Below are 21,227 nucleotides of genomic sequence, written 5' to 3'. Positions count from 1 at the left end.
GATCTGTCCAATTTCTGTCAAGATTCTTTCCATTGTTCCCATTCCTTGAAGAAAAAAATGACGGTATTATAAATAGAATCCATACCTCAAAGGCTGGCCTCTGTGGATAAGCCCTGCAACCAAATACAAGTATCTATGTTTGTATACCCTTCACCCCTGATCAGAGAGCTAAGATCCCCTTCCAATTTTTACTTTGAGAAATTCCAAACTTGGGGCACCTGGGTGCTCAGTTGGTTAAGTGTACGACTCTTGATCTATGGGTCGTGAGTTCAAGTCCATAATGGGCTCCATGCTGGGCATGCAGCCTATTTAGAAAAGAATTCTAGGGGAACCTGGGTGGCTCAGTTGGTTAAGTAGCCTACTTCAGCTCAGGTCATGATCTTGTGGTTTGTTGAGTCTGAGCCCTGAGTCAGGCTCTGCTTTGGATTCTGTATCTCCCTCTCTCTCTGCCCCTCCCCTGCTTGCACTCTGTCTCTCTGTCAAAAATAAACAAACAGGGGCACCTGGGTGGCTCAGTCGGTTAAGCATCTGACTTCAGTTCAGGTCATGATCTCTCAGTTCGTAAGTTCGAGCCTGGCGTCAGGCTCTGTGCTGACAGCTCGGAGCCTGGAGCCTGCTTCAAATCCTGTGTCTCCCCCTCCCCTGCTTGTACTCTGTCTCTCTCTCTCTCAAAAATAAAGCATTAAAAATTTTTTTTCTAATAAATAAACATTAGAAAAATAAAAATAAATTCTAACACCACAGAAAATTAAAACAATTTTTCTTAACATTTTTTTATTTTTTTATTTTTTTTTTTTTAATTTTTATTTTTTTTTTTAAATTTTTTTTTCTTAACGTTTTATTTATTTTTGAGACAGAGAGAGACAGAGCATGAACGGGGGCGGGGCAGAGAGAGAGGGAGACACAGAATCGGAAGCAGGCTCCAGGCTCTGAGCCATCAGCCCAGAGCCCGACGCGGGGCTCGAACTGACGGACCGCGAGATCGTGACCTGAGCTGAAGTCGGACGCTTAACCGACTGCGCCACCCAGGCGCCCCAACATTTTTTTATTTTTGAGAGAAAGAGAGACAGAGTGCGAGCAGGGGAGGGACAGAGAGACAGGGAGACAGAATCCAAAGCAGGCTCCAGGCTCCGAGCTGTCAGCACAGAGCCTGACGCAGGGCTCGAACTCACGAACCATGAGATCATGACCTGAGCCGAAGTCAGACGCTCAACCGACTCTGAGCCACCCAGGCGCCCCTAGAGAAAATATTAAAGAACAATACAGTGCACCCCTGTATACCTACAGTTACCTGTTATCATTCTGGCTTTATCTACCTATTTACCAATCTACCTATTTGCTTTTCCTCCTAAATCAAATGAAAGCTGCAAACATCAGGACATTTCTAAATACTTTAGGATGTACCTCCTAAGGGCATTCAATCACAATATCATTATCAGGTCTGAAAAATTTAACATAAATACAGAAATATCATCTAATGTTAATTATGTTCACATCCCCTCAGTTGTCCCCAAAACGTGCGTCATGGTTGGTTATTCGGGGGATGATCAAGGAGCTGAGCCAGCCTCTCTCCCTACATTTGGTTGTCACGGCTCTCAGGTTACTTTAATCTAAAACAGCCTCCTGTTTTGTTGGTTTTTTTAATTTTTTGTCTTTCATGCTGCTGAATTAGGGAGTCGGAGCCAATTATATTGCAAAATGCCCCAAAACAGGATCTATCTAATCACTTCCCTGTGGTTAGATTCAGGTTGAACATTTCTGACACGACAATAGCACAAGGTGGCATTCCACACTGCTACATGACATCACCCTGGGAAGTATTCACGGGGAGCCTGTCTCAGTGCTGATGATGGTACCTGTCAGGTCCATGTCATGATACTCTGAAAACATGAGGCCATCCTTTTCCCCTAACCCCTAAACTCAATGGCTTTAGCGTCCTTGGATGACACATTAGTCACCACGGTTGCAGGTGGTGATCTGCCAAGTCCCATTCTACACTTATTAGTTGGTATTCTTTTTTTTTCTAAAGGAAACTCTCACTGACCCCTCCCCTTGTGGGTCTCACTGTAGATTTATGGATTTTTTTTTTGTTTTTAAACTGTGAAATAAAATGTTTTACTATCATTCTTTTTGGTGTTTAGATTATCCCCAAACTTGGCCAGTGGTGGCTGTCGTATTGTTTGACATCTCTACATTAAGCTTGCTTTCTGGCCCAACAAGACTCCCCAGGATCATTTCCTCAATAACCCTCATCTCCTTTTACTGAGAAATAGTAGTTAGAAGCCATGATACAGGACTAGGTACGCTCCTGCCACTGGGGTGTCACTGTTTTTAGGCCTTTTCAGTGGACAGAGCCCAAGAAATACTTTAATTTTGAACAATCGTGATTCCATCTGAAATCTCCAATTCAAGTACAGTCCAGGGCCCTTCCTCATCCTCCTCCTAGATTTCCATCTCCCTCTTCCCCTTGGTTCTCAAAAATAAGAATATATCCAAACATTTTCTTAACTGACAACATAACAAAAGTCTCACAATTATGACACCAAAAAGCTTTGAATTCTGAAACCAGTAGCTTTAACAAACTACTACCTACAACAAACCCACTGAATAAAGATTTCTTTGCAGTTCTTCCTGTTCTTCGAATGTGAGTCACTAAGGGTGTAATCAAAGCACAGGTCAAATCATTTACTTTCATTCTTCAGGAATTCTTATTTAACATACAAACTTTCTCTAAAAAATAGAATCCCAAATATGCACTTATGTAATTGTCTAAAGCCACTGAATAGAAAGCATTCCTCTTAAAGAAGAGATGGGTCCTATGTCTAATGAATACCATTGAACAATAATAGGAATGCATTATAAAAGTTCACTGATAGCATGCTTGATGCTCAAATTCTTTCTTTTACCTTCAATTTTTTCTTGCAGTACATCCTCTGAAAAGTCTGAAGCCAACGCAGCCAATTTACTCAAGCCAAGAAGGGTTTTTTTCTTTGCAAAGTAATGTGTTTCCATGTTTGCCAGACCCAGAAGTGTTGCATGAGCCTACAACAAAACATGAAAAGTGGTAAGAGCCTGCGTACTAATTCAAGTTGAAATACAGGCTAATGCACGACCTAAACTTGTTTTGCCCCCTAATTTATATCAATGAAAGATCAAGTCAGTACTAGCAAACCTAAAAACTAATTGGTTCTATACCCCAAGAGTAATTACACAATAAAATACCAACCAGCGACACTAATTATTGGGAAAAGAAACACGTATAAGACATTTGCTCTGTAACAATTACAGAGTCACTTCAACGACCTGTCAAGGACAAATTTTAAAATTAATTCGTGTATTGTTTGTACTCATAATTTGAACATTTTAATACTCATTGCAAATAAAGGTCAACGGTTATTTACATGTTAATACAATTTTTGTGCTTTATTTTACTCTAATAGTAGTCAAAACACAACGGGCTACATTTTTTTGAGACATTAAAAATACGAGCAATGCCATCATAAATAAACAAAAATACTTTATTCAAATTATGTCAGAGAAAGGAGACATATGCTTAAAATAATTTCTAAATAGCATTTTAATCACTATAAACTAAGCTAATTAAAACTAAAGGGGCACCTGAGTGGCTCAGTCATTTGAGCATCTGACTCCTGACTTCAACTCAGGTCATGATCCCAGGGTCATGGGATGGAGCCCCATATTGGGCTCTGTGCTGAGCATGGAGCCTGTCTGGGATTCTCTCTCTCTCTCTCTCTCTCTCTCTCTGAACTTCTGCCCCTCTCTCCCGCTTGTGCTCTTTCTCTATAAAATAAAAACTAGTTAAAAAAAAAAAAAAAAAACTAAGTAAAAAACTGCCTAAACCTGCTCCATGTAACTCAATTCTTACCTTTTCTAATTCTTGGCTGTTAATTTCATGTAACCAGCTGAGATGTTCATGAGCTTGCAAAAAATTTGCCAACTCTCCATGCTGAGAAATGGGTTGAGATAATAATTTGCCTCGCTTTCCTTTCTCCAGATACCAACGGAAGAGAAAGTCTGAAAAATTCTACAAATAAAAGAGCAAAGAATCCAATAATATTAATACAGTTTTAAAAAGTATATTTCTGATAATAAAACGTTAATATTTTTTTCAAAGGTCTTAGATTCCAGAACAGAGATCCTGTTTAAACATTTATTTTCTATATACTAGGATCCTCAAAAAAAAACCCCTTAACTTAGTTTAACAAAAGAGGAATGCAGATTCAGAAAGGGGATCTTGCTTAAGATCATGTAAACTCTAGATGTGCGTGGTATGGTTTGACAGCCATTAGCTATGTACAGCTGTTTAAACCTAGTTAAAATGTTAAAATTCAGTTCCTCAGTCACACTAATCACATCAGGTGCTCAACGTGCCCCATGTCCTATCTTAGAAAACACACAGGAAAGTTCTATGCAACAGTGCAGAATGAAAGATTCCCAGGGGTCAAATTCTTTTTTTAATGTTTATTCTTTTTTTTTTTTGAGAGAGAAAAAGAGACAGAGCATGAGCAGGGGAGGGGCAGAAAGAGAGGGAGACACAGAATCTGAAGCAGGCTCCAGGCTCTGAGCTGTCAGCATAGAACCCGACGCAGGGCTCAAACCCACGAACTTGTGAGATCATGACCTGAGCCCAAGTTGGACGTTTAACTGACTGAGCCACCCAGGTGCTGCCTCCACACCTCCAGGGGTTCAATTCTGTGCCAGAAGGCCATGTGCACTGGAATGATAAACAGGATTCTAGAGAGGGTCTAAATGCCTAGTCAGTTTTCCCCACCTGATGTTTGCCGGATGCTGGGGTAGCATGGAAGGCTAGGCTGGAAGGGAAGATTAAAATGTCCTACAGTCACACAGTATTTAAGAGGTATTTCCACTAAAGGAAATACTGCCATGAACACACCAGTCCCACAAGACTTTGAAACCAGAAATGAAATGAATGTAACAAAAGCCTCAACCAAATCTTGGCCCACTTCTGTTCTTGATGAACTGAGTGACCTACCTCTCACTTTATCTGCCTCTCAGGAGAAAAAAAAACAAACATTATTTTCATCTTTAAGGTTCCTTTACACACAATATCCAAAATACAACAAGAAATTAGTAAGACATAATAAGCAGAAAAATATGACCAAGAAGTAGGCAAGAGAAACAAATCTGAGGATGATCAGATTTTAGAGGTAGTACAGAAGGATTTTTTAAAGAACTACTGAACATATTAAAGAAAATAAAAGAAAGAAAAAAATGGATGAAAAATGTCAACAAAGAACTAGAATCCACAAAAGAATAGAAATCATGATGGACGCAGAAATATTTACTTTAGTGCTATCGGGAAATACTAAATAAGCCATGTCAAACAATCAGGCCCTGATCAAATAAGGCAAGTTACATCCAGGCCATGAAATACCACAACACCATCAAAACATTGTGAAATATTTAAAAAAAATTTTTTTTTTTAACGTTTATTTATTTTTGGGACAGAGAGAGACAGAGCATGAACGGGGGAGGGGCAGAGAGAGAGGGAGACACAGAATCGGAAACAGGCTCCAGGCTCTGAGCCATCAGCCCAGAGCCTGACGCGGGGCTCGAACTCACGGACCGCGAGATCGTGACCTGGCTGAAGTCGGACGCTTAACCGACTGCGCCACCCAGGCGCCCCAAAACATTGTGAAATATTTAATGATATCAGGACAAATGTTTGTGATTAGCAACTGGCAAAACGTATTTGTCCACAATAATATGGCGTGAAAAGATTAGAACAACATAAACCAAATGTTACAAAGGGTTCTTCCTCTCTGGGTAGTGAAATTTTGAATGATTCTTAAAATCTTTCTGGTTTATAGGGGCTTTCTGAATTTCATACTATGTTCACTTTTATAGTAAGAAAAAAGTCAGTGCTTACTTGACAATCAACTAGCTTAAATTCACCTAGAGAGTGTCGTAGTGGAAAGTTTTTTTGAAAAATAAAAGGCATGTGGTCCACGTGGGTGGCTCAGTCGGTTAAGCATCAGACTTCGGCTCAGGTCATGATCTCATGGTTCGGGAGTTCAAGCCCCGCATCAGGCTGTGTGCTGACAGCTCAGAGCCTGAAGCCTGCTTCGGATTCTGTGTCTCCTTCTCTCTCTCTGCCCCTTCTCTGCTCACACTCTTTCTCTCTCTCTCCCTCAAAAATAAATAAACATTTAAAAAAAAATTAGAAAAAAAATAAGAAGCATGATGTCAAAGAAGGAGAGAACAAATCTTTGGTGTATGGAAAGCTGAGCTCTCTAAAAGCTGCAGCATCCTGTGCTCCTAAGATCTTCTTTTCAAATTTTAAAAATTCTCTCAATTTTCATACACCTAAGTACTTTTAATTATGACTGGAAATATGAATAGAAATGAAAATTTTAACTTATTCGTCAAAGGTCACAGAACCTTTCAACAATATTTGGAATCATCTGCCAATTTACAAAAGAAACCTAATGCACAAATTAGTATATAAGGTAACTACAGAACGACTATATATCATCTTCCAACAAAACACCCAAGTAAGATTTGAAACGAGGGCGCCTGGGTGGCTCAGTCAGTTAAGCGTCTGACTCTTGATTTCTGCTCATGTCATGATCTCACGGTTCATGAATTCAAGCCCTGCCCGCATCAGGATCTGCACTGACAGTTCCGAGCCTGCTTGGACTTCTCTCTCTCCTTCTCTCTCTACCCCTCTCCCCACACGTGCTCTCTCTCTCTCTCTCTCTTGAATAAACATAAAAAAAAAAAAAAAAAAAAGGTTTGAAATGGTAAAACCTTACAACAGCATCATTTCCTATGTCCCCAACACTCGTTACCTGATCAGCAAACTGGGTCATGTAGCGCTGGAGTCTGGTCTGGTTGTCAGTCTGCTCACACATTTGCACTAAGATATCAAAGTCACAGTACTTTTCTGCTAATGAAGCAGCCCACGGGTATTGGCCTAGTGTGACTGTAGAAATGAGAACAGATGGAAAAATTTCTGTTAGTGAAAACTTATTATGTGATAGAAAGTATTACTTGAAACTTTACCTTTAATTCATATTATATTCTAAAAAATAACGGAATAGAAACCTTTCCACTTACTGGCATTTAGTTTCATAATCCTTATAAACTCATTAGAGAGGCAAATTTAATCCCCTGCTTCATCACTGCCTACCCATGATGTTAGTCCCTTCCTTGGTACACTAGCAAAACGAGCTACTTCTCCTAACTCTAGCTATGAAAATAATGTGTCCTTTGCCGAACACTGTTCCATCTGTACCCTCTAACCGCCCTCATCGTGCTCTACTGTGCAGTCGACTTATTCATGTAAAAGTCTGAGATAAGCTCTTTGAGCACAGTCTCCAGTTGTTTTTAATTTATTCATTTTCAAATCATCTTCAGCACCATCTATGGTACTCGTACCTGGAAAGGTGTGAAGACAAGGTCGAACAAATGAATGAATGCAGAAAGCTGTACATACATGCTTTGCTTTACGTTCTCGGTTACAGTTGGATTAATGATATTACACTGAATATGCTACATTAACGATTGGACTCCGTCACCCGTTCCGCAACGCCGAAGACCCATAGCCATTGCTAAATATCATGCACTTACGAAGTGGAGATAGGAGATCTGATCTTTTCTGTAGGTATTCCATTTCCAGACTGCTGTATCTTTCTTGATCACCAGATTTGTCCAGAGACTTAAGCTGGGAAACGTAACCATCCAGGAAGCAATCAATCAGTGCTACCAGCTGCTCTGTCAGAATGTTTCGGAGGTTGCTGTCTGCCTGAGGATATACCACTTTCAGGACAATCCCATGCTGGCGCACGATTACTGTTCGGATGCCCCCAGGACCACTCGTTGCTATGAAATCACATAAAGTAATATGGTAAGTAAGGGTTCTACAATGGCTAGGGGAAAGACCAACTGCCTAAGAACTATCATGTCACCGCTGCTGGAAAAATAAACCAAATAGGGGTTCAGGTGACCCCTCTCTATGTCCTGCTTAAATCCCATCTTCTCTATGGAGACTTCCTCAACACAGCCAGGTGAACATGATCCTCTCCCTTCTAAATTCCGTCAGTGCTAACTCCACTTACTTTCTTGTATTAAATCAACATTAACTATTGTCAATACCTCTAGGGCCAGGACCTCCTTCTTCGAATAACCATATGCACTAAAATCTAGTAGACAAAGGGCGCCTGGCTGGCTTAGTAGAGCATGTGACTCTTGATCTCAGGATCGTGAATTCAAGCACCACGTCAGGGGTAGAGATTACTTAAAATTTTTTTTTTTTAAATCTAGTGGACGCATAATAAGTACCAGTTACATAAATTACAGACAAATCTACAAAGTATTCTAAGAGAATAAGGCAATTTTCACAAGAATTACTCATTCTGGAGGTGGCACTTATTTTTCATTTCACTCACAAACCCACACTAATGGAATAATACAGCTTCCAGAAACGACAGGCCATTAGAAATATATTTTGAAGGACTGCTAATAATAAACCAGTACATTTGCGCTCAGAGCTTGCAATCTCACCTGTCCAAGGAACATACTCAGGTTCTTGTTCTACTGGCTCTTTTCTATATAAGGAGTTTCTATTCTGTCGATAATGACAGGCAGCTTGTAGCATGTCCTAGAAAAAAATGCATCAGCATATGCAGAAAGTGATGAGTCCCAGTATTTTTAAAGATAATTTGAAACATCAAAGTCTATTAATACTAAGAAAATACTCAGCTCAAGTCTGTAAGAATTACTCTTTTGGTTCTTTCTGCATTTGAAATTTGTTTTACTCCATAACTTTAATTTTGGAAAACTTACTAACCAAAGTAGGAAAACCATTGCTATAAAGAACATTATCTAAGATTAAATGGAACATTTTAATCAATAATGTAACTATTAAGTTCTTGAGTAATTAAGACACTTAGTTACTATAACATTAATACATTTGCCATGATATACGTATCTTTCTCCAGATAAAAGGTTATTATTTTATTATAATCCAGAACCCAGGATTATAGAAACTTTTAATATGCATAAGACATTCAAAGTGCTTGATAAATAAAACGACTGTACTTTTCTAAATTTTTTGAATTAAATGCTAAATACTTTTAGCATTTAATAAATTACTGGCAATACAGAGTTGGAATATGGAAACCACTTTCTCTTCCAGCCACACTCCGGTCTTTGATTTGCTGAAATCTTCACCGTGGTTTTGTACCTTGAGAATACTGTTCACATTGATCACCACTTCAGCCCATTCAACAGATTCCAAAGATGTTTCCTTTAAGACCTGCTCCTCGTGCTCCAGTAAACACTCGCAAATGGTGTCTACCTGCGACACCTGAGGGAGTACAGAGAAGGCAACTACTTTTAACAAAAACCATGGCGATGGGTAATAATCACAACTGCCCAGAATCTACTCAACGGGCTTTTCTCATAAAGTCATATTCTTAGCTCATTACTCAGAATAAAACAGTTGATGGCAAAAAATACATTTAAAAAGAAGTAGGGAGAGAAAATACTGTGCAAGGGATCCTTGAGCAACACAGGTTTGAAATGCGTGGGTCTGCTTACATGTAGATGTTTTTCAATACCTTACAGTACTGTAAATTTATTTTCTCTTCTTCAGGATTTTTTTAAAAACATTTTGACTGCATGGGGGGTCGGGCACCCTTAACCCTCACATTGTTCAAGGGTCAATTATATAATTTCTAACTTTTCTTTTCTAATTTTTGTCATTACTAACACACGGAGGTAACGGTGCAAAACTGTTCTTAAAGCACTGAAACCCTTGTTTCCAGTTTCAGCCCACAGTTAAACTTTCCCTACCTTACTACTTAATACACCTAGAGTTTGCATAGCATTGGGCACTCAGAGATAAGGAAAAACAGAAATCAGGTTTGCTGCCCTTAAGTATACAAACTAGTTGAAGGAGCAAGACCTATACACAAACCGTGGCCCAACCAGAATCATTGTCTTTTAAACCCTGTTCTGCCTTCTCAGATGTTAGTCAAAGGCACATTAACAGCCCTAGCAAGAGACTTTTGGCTCATTTCATTTAAAAGATTAAGTGTAAGAATTTTTTTTTTAGGGTGCAATATTTACTTATTTATTTAATTCATGTTTGTTTGCTTATTTATTTTGAGAGAGATAGAGCAAGCAGGACAGAGAGAGAATCCCAAGTAAGCTCTGCACTGCAGGGCAGAGGCCGATGAGGAGCTTGAACTCACGAACTATGAGATTATGACCTGAGCTGAAATCGAGAGTCAGATGCTTAACTGACTAAGCCACCCAGGTGCCCCAAACTGAAGAATTTTTTTTAATACTGTTAACATGAAAACGATAGGGAAAGCATGTATGATATGATATATGATATGATATGATAGCAGAAAATTATTGTCAAAACATTTGCTCAACACCTTTATGATAGGAGTTACATACTCAGCGGTCTCAAATTCTGTTCATATGCTAACCTGAAAGTCTGACACTTAAACAGTTACCTCTGCTTTAATGGAACCCTGGGATTCAGAACTACACCCAAAGGAAGCTTAAGGCCAGTAAACGTCATAGTCTTAAACATTACCATTTCCCATATGGAGTGTTCTTTTGAAAAAACCTATCACATTTTTGGTTTTGTCCTATGCTATTCCTAACGTACTATTCCTGAATTATGTATCCAACTGATAATCCTTTCTGATTTCCAAATCATTCCTTTTTTTTCCAGTTATCTGGAAAATATATACTGAATTAACTAGTATGCTTTCCACTTTGATCCGAATGCAGAAAAAAGAACACGACTCTTAATTCTTTCAAATAATTTGTGAATTTTTTAACAAAAACTTTGTTTTGCTGTATAAAATTAAGTATGAACAAAGACAAAAAAAAAAAAAGACACAAAGTTACAACACTTTGATTGTGAAAGCAACCTATATGCCTTAAGGGTCCTATCTTTTTCCCTTCAAAACCCCAACATCCTCTCAAAGCTGAAGCCTTGCGAGGCTTACGACCCATTTCCGAATTTCCTTCCTCAAATGTATTAAAACCTACTAACTCTCCTTACAATACTCCAGTCCCTCCATTCCAAAAGCCGGATGGTTCTTACAGACTAGTTCAGGATCTCAGAATTACCTGAGGCTGCTGGCCCCAATCCATATACCCTCCTCTCCACCATGCCACCCTCCACCATGTACTTCACGGACTTGGATCTTAAGAACACATTCTTCACTATTCCCATCTCCTCAGAATTCCAAGACCTTTTCACCTCCACCTAGACTGACCCTGACACCCAACACTCCCAACAGTTAACTTGGACAGCTCTCCAGCAGGGTTTTAGGGATAGACCCCAACTCTTTGGACAAGCTCTGGCATCAGATCTAACCTCTCCCTCCCAAAAAGTACTCTTTTTCACAATGGCCAGCTGACCAGCATCTTCCTCTTTTCTCCCTCCAAAGTTTACAGGTTTTTCTTTTCCTTTGAAAATAAATTGATTTTAACAGCAAGGTAGATAGTAGGATCCTAGCAGGCGCCTGAGAAGAGTTTAGTGAAGGGACGGTTGGCAGAGGAAGGGGATCTGCAGAGGAAGGGGCGGCACCCAGGGCTAGCGACAGGGAAGCCACCCCTAAGCCCAGGTGTGAAGGGGCACTGGGAAGCAGCAGTTACTGGGAACGCGGAGAGCAGCCAGAGGGAAGCCGCAGTCTCTGACAGAAGGCACAGCAAACTGCAGTGGAAGCAGGGAGGGAATGAGGCTGGGGGGAGGGGGGCATGACAGAACAGAGAATAACAGTGCCTCACCTCTGTTAAAGGCAACAAGAAGCCACAGGGCAAAGGAACCCACTGGCGAAGGTGCCCTCTGAGGCAGAGTCAAGAGTGGATTTGGAGAGACAAAAGGAAAACACCCAGCAGACAGTAGGGAAGATTTCTTAGTCAAGTTTGCAAGCTCTAATTTGTAGGGAAAGTGACGAATAAATATGGAGTCCTATTTAAAATTTCAATGAGATTTTTTTTGGCCTCAAGCTTTTTCTCTGTTGGGGGCATGATCAGCCAACGGACCAGCTCTACAAAGCCACATTAAGGGCAAAATAACAACTCTTACTTCTCTAAAAAAGACGTCTGCGGGGGTCAGGTTGGATGGGATTTCGCAGTCCCTCTTATTTAAAGCAATCATTATTGCTGTGTTCACGAGCTCAGAGAGCCTCGAGTGGTAGTTCTTGAGAACGATGGCGGCTGATAACTTTTCGGCATGCTCACAGAGCAACAGGCGAGTTGCCATGGGCATCCCTCGAACTGCAAAAGTGCCAAGACGTCCAAATAAGCCAACCTGGTGAAACACAAACACATGTTCTTAGAAAGCATTTACAGTAACGTACAAAGTAATGCAGTCTTTTCTCCCCCAGAAGCACACTGGGTACAGAGCCACTGGCCTCATCTGCCCCCAAAAAAGTACCTCAGCTACCTCTCCTTTTTGCTGTTTTGAACACGAACACACACACACACACACACACACCCTTCAGCCAGAGCTGTGAGCACCTATAAGAAAGGGCAGATGGTTCCTCTTCTGAGATTAGGGCCATTCCATCACTCCATCTTATTTCTTACTTATGGTTATGAAAATTGTAAAATTGCTCTTTTCTACATAACTTCCCTACATTCAAGATCCTCAGGAACTAGACACTCAGCAGTTTCCATCTTCAGCACCTGATTCCCAGAACCTTAAAGCCATGGGGAGGGTGGGAGAGTCTTTAATCCTTTGCACTATCTACCTCTGGTCTGCCTGATGCCTGGTTCAGGCGTTGCTAGGTTCCAAGACTTGTAAGCTTTCTCATTTGATGAAGCGGTACATCCCAACTAGGAAGCCAAGAGACATCTAAATACTGAATACTCTTCCACATTTTAAGTGTGATCTATTTCATTAACAAAGTGACTTGGTTTTTATATGTTGAGATTTATTTTAAATAAAGTACAAAGAAAACAAAAATAAACAGTAACCCAAATCCCCAGGGAATTCCTATGGACAGAAGCGATGCATGCACATGGTTAAGAAAAAAAAAATTCTGGGGGGTGCCTGGGTGGCTCAGTCGGTTAAGCGTCCAACTTCGGTTCAGGTCATGATCTCACGGCTTGTGAGTTTGAGCCCCGTGTCGGGCTCTGTGCTGACAGCTCAGAGCCTGGAGCCTCTTCAGATTCTGTGTCTTTCTCTCTCTCTCTGCCCCTCCCCCGCTCACACTCTGCCTCTCAAAAATAAATGTTAAAAAAAATTTTTGTTTTAAGAAAAGAAAAAAAAATTAAGAAAAAGAAAAAAAATGTTTTTCTGAATTAGATTTATTACAACGAGCTCAAAAAAACAATGAGGAATCTACCTTTTGCTAAATGGTTTTCTGCAAATACCCCATGAGGTTAGTCGTCTTCTTTTTTTTTTTTTTTTTAAAGTATAAAGACAGCCCTGAAGTGTGTAAAAGGAAACCCAGGGCGGAAGGCTGTTTCCCACAAAATAGAATCATTTAGGAACATCAGCAGTCAAGACAAGAAGAACAAGAGGTAATTACAGTGAAAAGCCAAAACAACTTGTGTCTTGGCAAGACTTGGTTTTGTAAACAAACTTGGTTTACAAGTGCATGTCAAGGGGTGCCTGGGTGGCTCAGTCAGTTAAGCATCGGACTTCAGTTCAGGTCATGATCTCGCCGATCCGGAGTTTGAGCCCTGCATCAGACTCTGTGCTGACAGCTCAGAGCCTGGAGCCTGTTTCAGATTCTATGCCTCTCTCTGTCCACCCCTCCCCTGCTTGCACTCTGTCTCTGTCTCTCTCTCTCTCAAAAATAAACATTAAAAAATGTTTTTAAAAACACAAAAACAAGCACACGTCAAGAACAAACACTCCAACATCAGCCAACTGAAAACAAAAGATAAAAGATGACATTCACGCGTCTTTTTCCTTTTTCTCTGTGTAAAAATGCTCTTTCCCTTTTTCTAAATGAGAGAAGATGGTTTCTACACTGGGAATGACCATGGAAATGCTGTGTGTCCAGGGTGCTGCCGGCACCTCTCACTGCCTGCCTCTGCGAGCAGGGAACCTGGGCAACGAGAGGACGGACATGACCTCTCTTGGTTGCAAAACCATTTCTTGCCACTTTGCTGCCAAATTCACTCATTAAACTGCTGAACAGCCACATCCTGACTTCTGAGAACATACAGCAATCATACATAAAGACACACCGACTAAGAGGACAGCACACAAGAACCCTTCCTTCCGAGAATACAACCAAAAGAGAGTGGGTGTGATAAACCAGGGCCATAAGGAAGGATAATACTGTAGGTTGGACCTCAAGGCTCTCAGGAACATTCTCTACCATCCCAAATGAATAGCAAAGTCAGGAAAGAGGGCGTGAAGCTCTAACCCATGGAAGAGAACAATACAAAATATTTAACAAAGGGTTCTCTTCCCAACACGCTCCTCCCCTCGAGGCTCAACTAACAGCGCAGGTGTGGGTCACCACTCCGGAAATCTCTCCACCACACTGTCCATGGTGAAAGCAGAGAGCCTGACTTGCACATGGTTAGGAAACTTAATAGCGCGGAGAGGTACAAGTCCCCCGCCCATTCCCTACTGGACCTGCAGTTGTTTCCTTCATATCTTTATATGCTTTTGTGGCATTTCCACACTGGAAGACATTTTGGTTTCTGTAACACAAAGGAGTCACATTATACATGTTGTTCAGCACCTTGTTTTGCTTTTTAGTTTTTTAAAAATGTTTGTTTATTTTTGAGAGACACACACAAGAGTACAAGTGGGGGAGGGGCAGACAGAGAGGGAGACACAGAATCCGAAGCAGGCTCCCGGCTCTGAGCTGTCGGTACAGAGCCCGATGCGGGGCTCGAACCCACGAATGGGGAGATCGTGACGAGCTGAAGTCGTCCGCTTAACCAACCGAGCCACCCAGGGGCCCCTGTACCTTGTTTTGATGGCATCTTCTTTTTCACAACACACTTAGATATTCATTTTTTTTCTTTTTACCCATTATTTTTAGTGACCGTGGAACAGGTCACTGAATCAATCTGTCTTAATTTATTCAACCTGCTCACCTGGCTATTTTAAAATAAGAGTTCCATTGTCCTTTCTGATTTGAATTCCCTTCTTGGCTCCCTCACAAATACCGCAAATGTAGTTTTTACATGAGGGCGTTCTGCTCATCTGCTTCTATTTGCCTCAGTGCGGCAGCACGGCCAGTGAAGTGGTAACGACACAGTAACGTCACTCAAGCCACACAGCAAAGAGGGGCACGTTAACTCCCCGCTTCTAAGGTTCTCTGCACTATGTGTGAGGATATATGCTTCCCTCAACACCGGAAACCCAGAGGCAAAGATACTGTCCTGAGGCCCGGATACCAATTCTCCTCCCCTTTGGAATGAGATATGGCCTCGTTGGTGTTGAATCTGGCCCGAGGAGGAGAGCCTTCTGTTCAGAATTATTTCCTTAGATACAAGTATCTGGTTACACGTTTTTCCTGATTATTAATATAAATTAATAATAAGCGTTAATAAGGTAACGCAAGCATAAACACATAGCCGGAATGGGATTTTTAGATCCGGCTAGACACTCCCTTGCAATGCACACTGCTTCCAAGAGCGCAGTGACTCCAGCAGGAGTCTGAAGCCCAGGGAGAGGCTGTGCCAAAAGAGGCGGTAACTGCTCCTGCCCCCTGGCTCCCTCCCCCTCTGGTCAGTCAGTGTGTCCTCGGGTGGCATGTTAAGGCATGAACTCCTTCCATCCCAGTATGACACCTTCCTGCCACGTGACCGCCACTCCTCCCGTCAAGAGGTACAATCCACTTCTCAATCCTTTTCATCTGGGCTGGCCTGGTGACTTGCTTTGACCAATGTCACTTTGGTGGAAGTAACACGATGTGACATCTAAGGTAAGACCTGAGCAAGACCACAGCTTCTAAGTTCATCCCCGGTGAGTGCTGCCCCAAGACCACAGGAAGCCAGTCCAGACGAAAGGAGGACTGGAGACTAAGTGGAGAAGAACCAAGTGGCCCAACTGACGGCCAATTGTCCGTCAGGCGAGAGAAGCCTGGGGACCTTCCAGCCCAGCCTACCCTAAATGCAGTTCAAGTCGCGGTACCGGCCAAAATCAACAGAAATGTCGCCCAGGTACCCTAAAGAACTGTTTTAATCCACCACATGTTGAGGATTTGGGGGTGGTTTGTTAGGTACTAACAGTTAACTCATAGTTAATTAGTACACTTGACTAAACAATTATATCAGGAGAAAATGTTGTATTTTCCCCATTAATCTGCAGTCCACCTAAATCCCTAAAAAAAAAAAGAGAGAGAGAGAGAGAGACAGAGAGAGAGAGCGACTTAAATGGAGTTCTCTTGCCAAGACAATAAAAGTAGTCAGGAGCCAAACCATGCATTATAATGAAGCAGAATGTGGAATTAAGAACAATCAAGCTATTTCTGGAATCGTAAGAGAGCCACTCTCCACCAAATGGTGATTTAAATTTAATTAAAATTAAATTAAAAACAAATGTAGTTCCTCAGTTGTATCAGTCATATTTCAAGTGCTCGGCAGCTGCCTGTGACTAGTGACTACAGAAGACCACAGATACAGAACATTCCCGTCACCACAGGAAGTTCTACTGAGACAGCATCAGAATCTCTTTAATGTCAAGGCATTACTGATTTTGGAAAAAGTAAGCAAAAGTAGGATTGAATTTCTTCATGTGGATATGTAATATGCGTGGAAGCCACTACTGATGAACAAAGCAGAGGTGGATGATTCTGCCTAACAATTCTGTCTAGCAGCAAATTTTAATATTCTAATTTTAGACCCAATATAAACGGGAATACTCCTGAAAGAAAACACTTTAAACAGGGAATTGATTCTAATGGCACTTCAAAATTAAAAGCCCATGTATCAAAATCTGTCATCACCTTAAAATGGTTCACTCTTTTTAACAACACAAAGTCAATTTGTGAAAACCTAAGTTTACATAAAAGCACACAACAGATCGGAATGAAAAGCGGGACATCACAGAAAGTGATAAGAAAAACTGAAACATTTCTGCTGAAAGACACTATTTTTCTTCTTTTCACCCTGTTTTCAATGCACTATTTATACTTGAATACCTCGCCCCTGTCACCCCCACCAGCCCTGGAATTACTTAATTAAGTCAGCAAAGAAAATGAGAACACTGGTCATGTCCCCACCCAATGAAACATCTCACAATAAGCAAGGATCTCCCATTGCCTTAGAGCTGACAAAAGACACAGGGTCCTGGCCATCCCTGTTCACAGCGACTAGATGCTTACTTGGTGAATAAAGTCCATAAGGAAAGAATGGGCTTTCATTTTGTCTTCTAGCTGGTGAAGAATAATCAGCGATGTATTGCTAAACCCAGGTGCTTCTGTTGAAACACAATAACAAAATTTAAACACATAATATACTGGGTTTACAATAACTACTGCTATTAAAATAAAATCTATACAAAATAAACTTATACAAGATCTATACAAAAAAATCTATACAAAATAAAACCAAAAAAAAAAATGTATACAAAAGGAAACCACCAACCTTTCAATGCAATCATTTGTAACATTACCCAAGTATTTAAAAAATTTAGAGGGAAATTTTGGGAGTTTGATACATTTCATAGTGTATTTATTCAAAACACAAAAACATTAAGCTAACAATAGCTTAATCATTTATATCATTCTAAGCTGGACAGATCAAAATAAAGTCAAAGAAAAAAGGTAAGCACTGACGTTTCCTTCCTAAACCTCTAATAAGGCTTAGCAAACTTGCTAAGTAAGAAATAAGGGAGAGAAATGGAGGTTTGGACAGTTTGCTGGGACACTGCAGTAGAAGTCTAAGAGGGACAGTCCCCCAGGGCAGGGAGGAAAACCCTGGGCCGAATGTCAAGACACGCCCACTCCTACACACTGAGATTTGCTCAATGCAGCTCTTAGGAAAATGTATACCTTCTATTAGGCAAATACAGTGATTGTGCCAGAATTATCATTTAATTTGGGGGCTAACAAGCAGGTGTCAAAGGGGCACCTGCGTGGCTCAGTCGGTTAAGTGTCCAACTTCAGGTCAGGTCAGGTCACGATCTGGCAGTTTGTGAGTCTGAGCCCCGCATCAGGCTCTGCACTGACAGAGTGAAGCCTGCTCGGAATTCTCTCTCTCTCTGCTCCTGTCCTGCTTGCGCACGCTCTTTCAAAATAAATGAATAAACTTTAAAAAATATATACATATATATAAAAAATATATATGTATACAAAATATACATATACATGTATATATGTATACACGTATATACGTATATATACACATACACACACACACAGATGCCAAATGCTTACCTATGCTACCAATTTTTTAGAAATAAAATGTGAGAGGAAGCTAAGTAGGGCTAATCTGCTTCAGGTAGAACAAGCAAGATTTGCTCCAATATTCCTTCAGTTTTTATTAGGCAGATCTGTTTGCCTAATAAACTGAGCCTTTTCCAAAATCTACTATAAGGTAATTACAACCTTTTAAAACATAATAAATAACTGATTTGAAAACTAAAAAAGACATGCTTCAAGAGATGCTTAAAAAAGGAACCAGAATATTCTCAAAACAGATCACTCATAATACGAAAAGTAGAAGTTGTCACCCTCAGGGACAGACTCAGCCCATCGTGGGTCTGAGGCCGGGTAGTCATCCACCAGGTCCACACTGATTTGGGTAACAGCTCTGTCTAGTTCACAGTCGGAATCCAAGTCAGAGTGGGAGGAAAAGAGCTCATCAACCATCATTTGAGCATGACTTAGATCTTTTCTGAAATAAAACGGGAACACGGAAGTATTAAAGGAGGCAAACATTTTCAAAATTCACCACATAAACGTTAATTGGGAAACTCCCGTATTTTAGCCCAAAGTTAATAACGTTATTAAAACGTTAAAACAACATTATTAAAAGTTAGCAACATTTCTTTAAAAGGGACACGAGGGGCGCCTGGCTGGCTCTGTCGGTTATATGTCTGACTCTTGATTTTGGATCAGGTCATGGCCTCATGGGTCGTGAGTTTGAGCCCCACGTCTGGCTCTGCCCTGGCAGTGCAGAGCCTGCTTGAGATTCTCTGTCTCCCCCTCTCTCTCCTCCTCTCCGCTTGCTATCTCTTTCTCTCTCTGAACAAACATTAAAAACATAAATAAGAGAGAGACACCTGTTATGCATTTATTAGTTCAACAAATATATGTCGAGTACTTACAACACGCCAGGGACTGGAGGCAGAAGGACAAGACACTGAGAACACACTCCAAGGTTTCACAAAGGATACGGTGTCACAAGGAGCCGGAGAGTTAAACAAGCAGTCACACGTACCCCATGACAAGGAAAGGGGAGCGCTACAGAACACACCGAAGGGAAACCAAAACCGTCCAAGGGGCAGGGAAAACCTCCCGGAGGAAGACACGGATAAGCAGAGGCCTGTAGTCAAGGAAGAAGAGCAGCGAGGCCGAGGGACTATGAGGAAGGGCACATGGTGGCAGAGAGAGCACACCTCACCCCCATGAGCAGGAATGTCTGCATCTTAGGAAAGAACTGAGGCCACGGGGAGGAGGAGAACACCCAGGGGGGAGAGCCTGCTAGATGATGAGAGGGCACACGAGCAGAGACATGACCAGCCAGAGACCCTAAATGTGGGCAAGTCTAGCCTGGGTGGCTGGCAGCTGATCACAGACAGCGAGTCCACATGAGCCCAACCCCTGAACAGCCAGACTGCAGAATCATGAGCTGTGTTAAAAAAGCTGCTAAGTTCTCGGGTGATTTTGTACAGAACAAAACTCAATGAATAGGCCAAGTCTCACTTCTTTATAACATCGCTAAACCTCTGTATGCAACTTATTTGCCTTCACAGTATACATAAAACATGTTTGCAAGAGGTCTTCCGTGATCACCATTTTTTAAAAAAATTTTTTTCTAAATATTTATTTAGTTTTGAGAGTGAGAGAGACAGAGCATGAGCAGGGGAGGGGCAGAGAGAGAGGGAGACACAGAACCCGAAGCACGCTCCATGCTCTGAGCTGTCAGAACAGAGCCCGACGTGAGGCTCCAACTCACAAACCGCGAGATCGTGACCTGAGCTGAAGTCACTCAGCCGACTGAGCCATCCAGGCGCCCCCCCACGATCACCATTTTTAACAGCACGTTGTTATCCATTAAGCGGAGAGGCTTTGTCACACCACGTTTTTTCCTAGACCAGCTGGAAGCCTCTTGTGCCTACCAAGTGCAGAGTAAGTTTGGTAAAGCACCGAAGCTCAGAAAAACATCTGCTCCTTGGTGGCAGCATTCTTCCAACTTGCTCACCAGTCAACAAATAAGGAACGCACGTCAGTAAAATGTGTGCTCAGACATCAACTAAGCCATAATTTAAAAAACTTTTCATACCTGCAGTATTGCAGAAAAGCAGCTTTTAACACTTTAGTTTTATCTTCCTGGGCTATGGTTTCATTCTTTGTAGAAGCCTCAAAAACCATACTCTGTCAAATAAAAAACTGTAATTTAGAGGTGAAGGTATCAGAATATTCTAAATTATTGGAATTTAGACTAGAAACTGGGCCCACCTATGACAGCAACAACACAGATGCACAAACTGTTTACCATACACTTTATACCAGTGGTTTATATACTTAAGACATTGAAACAAGACAAAATGGACCAAATGGTCAACAAAAATCTTATCAAAATGGTATATATAACCAAAGCAGTCTTGGAAAAGAAAAAATTGGAAGTATCACAATCCTAGTTATCAAGTTATGCTACAAAGCTGTAGTGATCAGGGGCGCCTGGGTGGCTCAGTCGGTTGAGTGTCCGACTTTAGCTCAGGCCATGATCTCACAGTTCGTGGCTTCGAGCCCTGCATCGGGCTCTGTGCTGACAGCTCGAAGCCTGGAGCCTGGAGCCTGCTTCAGATTCTGTGTCCCCCCCACCCCTCTCTCTCTGCCCCTCCCCTGCTCACACTCTGTCTCTCTCTCTCTCTCTCAAAAACAAACATTTAAAAAAAATTGCAAAGCTGTAGTAATCAAAACAGTATGGTACTGGCACAACAACAGGCACACAGATCAATGGAACAGAATAGACAGCCCAGAAGTAAACGCACAATTATATGATCAATTTATCTTTGACAAAGGAGGCAAGAATATGCATGGGAAAAAGTCTCTTTAACAAAT

General features: G+C 41.3%; 1 protein-coding gene across 1 annotated transcript in view; it reads right to left on the bottom strand.

Annotated features, from left to right (window-relative positions):
- NUP133 (nucleoporin 133) overlaps positions 1-21,227 on the bottom strand; it is a 56,479-nt gene that overhangs the window by 11,204 nt on the left and 24,048 nt on the right. Inside the window, exons 12-21 of the mRNA XM_047824551.1 lie at positions 20,446-20,537; positions 18,671-18,834; positions 17,322-17,416; positions 12,104-12,328; positions 9,230-9,352; positions 8,548-8,644; positions 7,615-7,866; positions 6,834-6,967; positions 3,887-4,045; positions 2,907-3,042 (exon numbers count right to left, since the gene is read on the bottom strand). Of these exons, the coding sequence (XP_047680507.1) occupies positions 2,907-3,042; positions 3,887-4,045; positions 6,834-6,967; positions 7,615-7,866; positions 8,548-8,644; positions 9,230-9,352; positions 12,104-12,328; positions 17,322-17,416; positions 18,671-18,834; positions 20,446-20,537 (1,477 nt within the window). The remainder of the gene's footprint in view (positions 1-2,906; positions 3,043-3,886; positions 4,046-6,833; positions 6,968-7,614; positions 7,867-8,547; positions 8,645-9,229; positions 9,353-12,103; positions 12,329-17,321; positions 17,417-18,670; positions 18,835-20,445; positions 20,538-21,227) is intronic.

Source organism: Prionailurus viverrinus, chromosome D2 (genome assembly GCF_022837055.1).
Source record: "Prionailurus viverrinus isolate Anna chromosome D2, UM_Priviv_1.0, whole genome shotgun sequence".
Taxonomy (NCBI): Eukaryota; Metazoa; Chordata; class Mammalia; order Carnivora; family Felidae; genus Prionailurus; species Prionailurus viverrinus.
The sequence above is the reverse complement of the archived record's forward strand: the minus strand, read 5'-3'. Positions and strand labels throughout refer to the sequence as shown.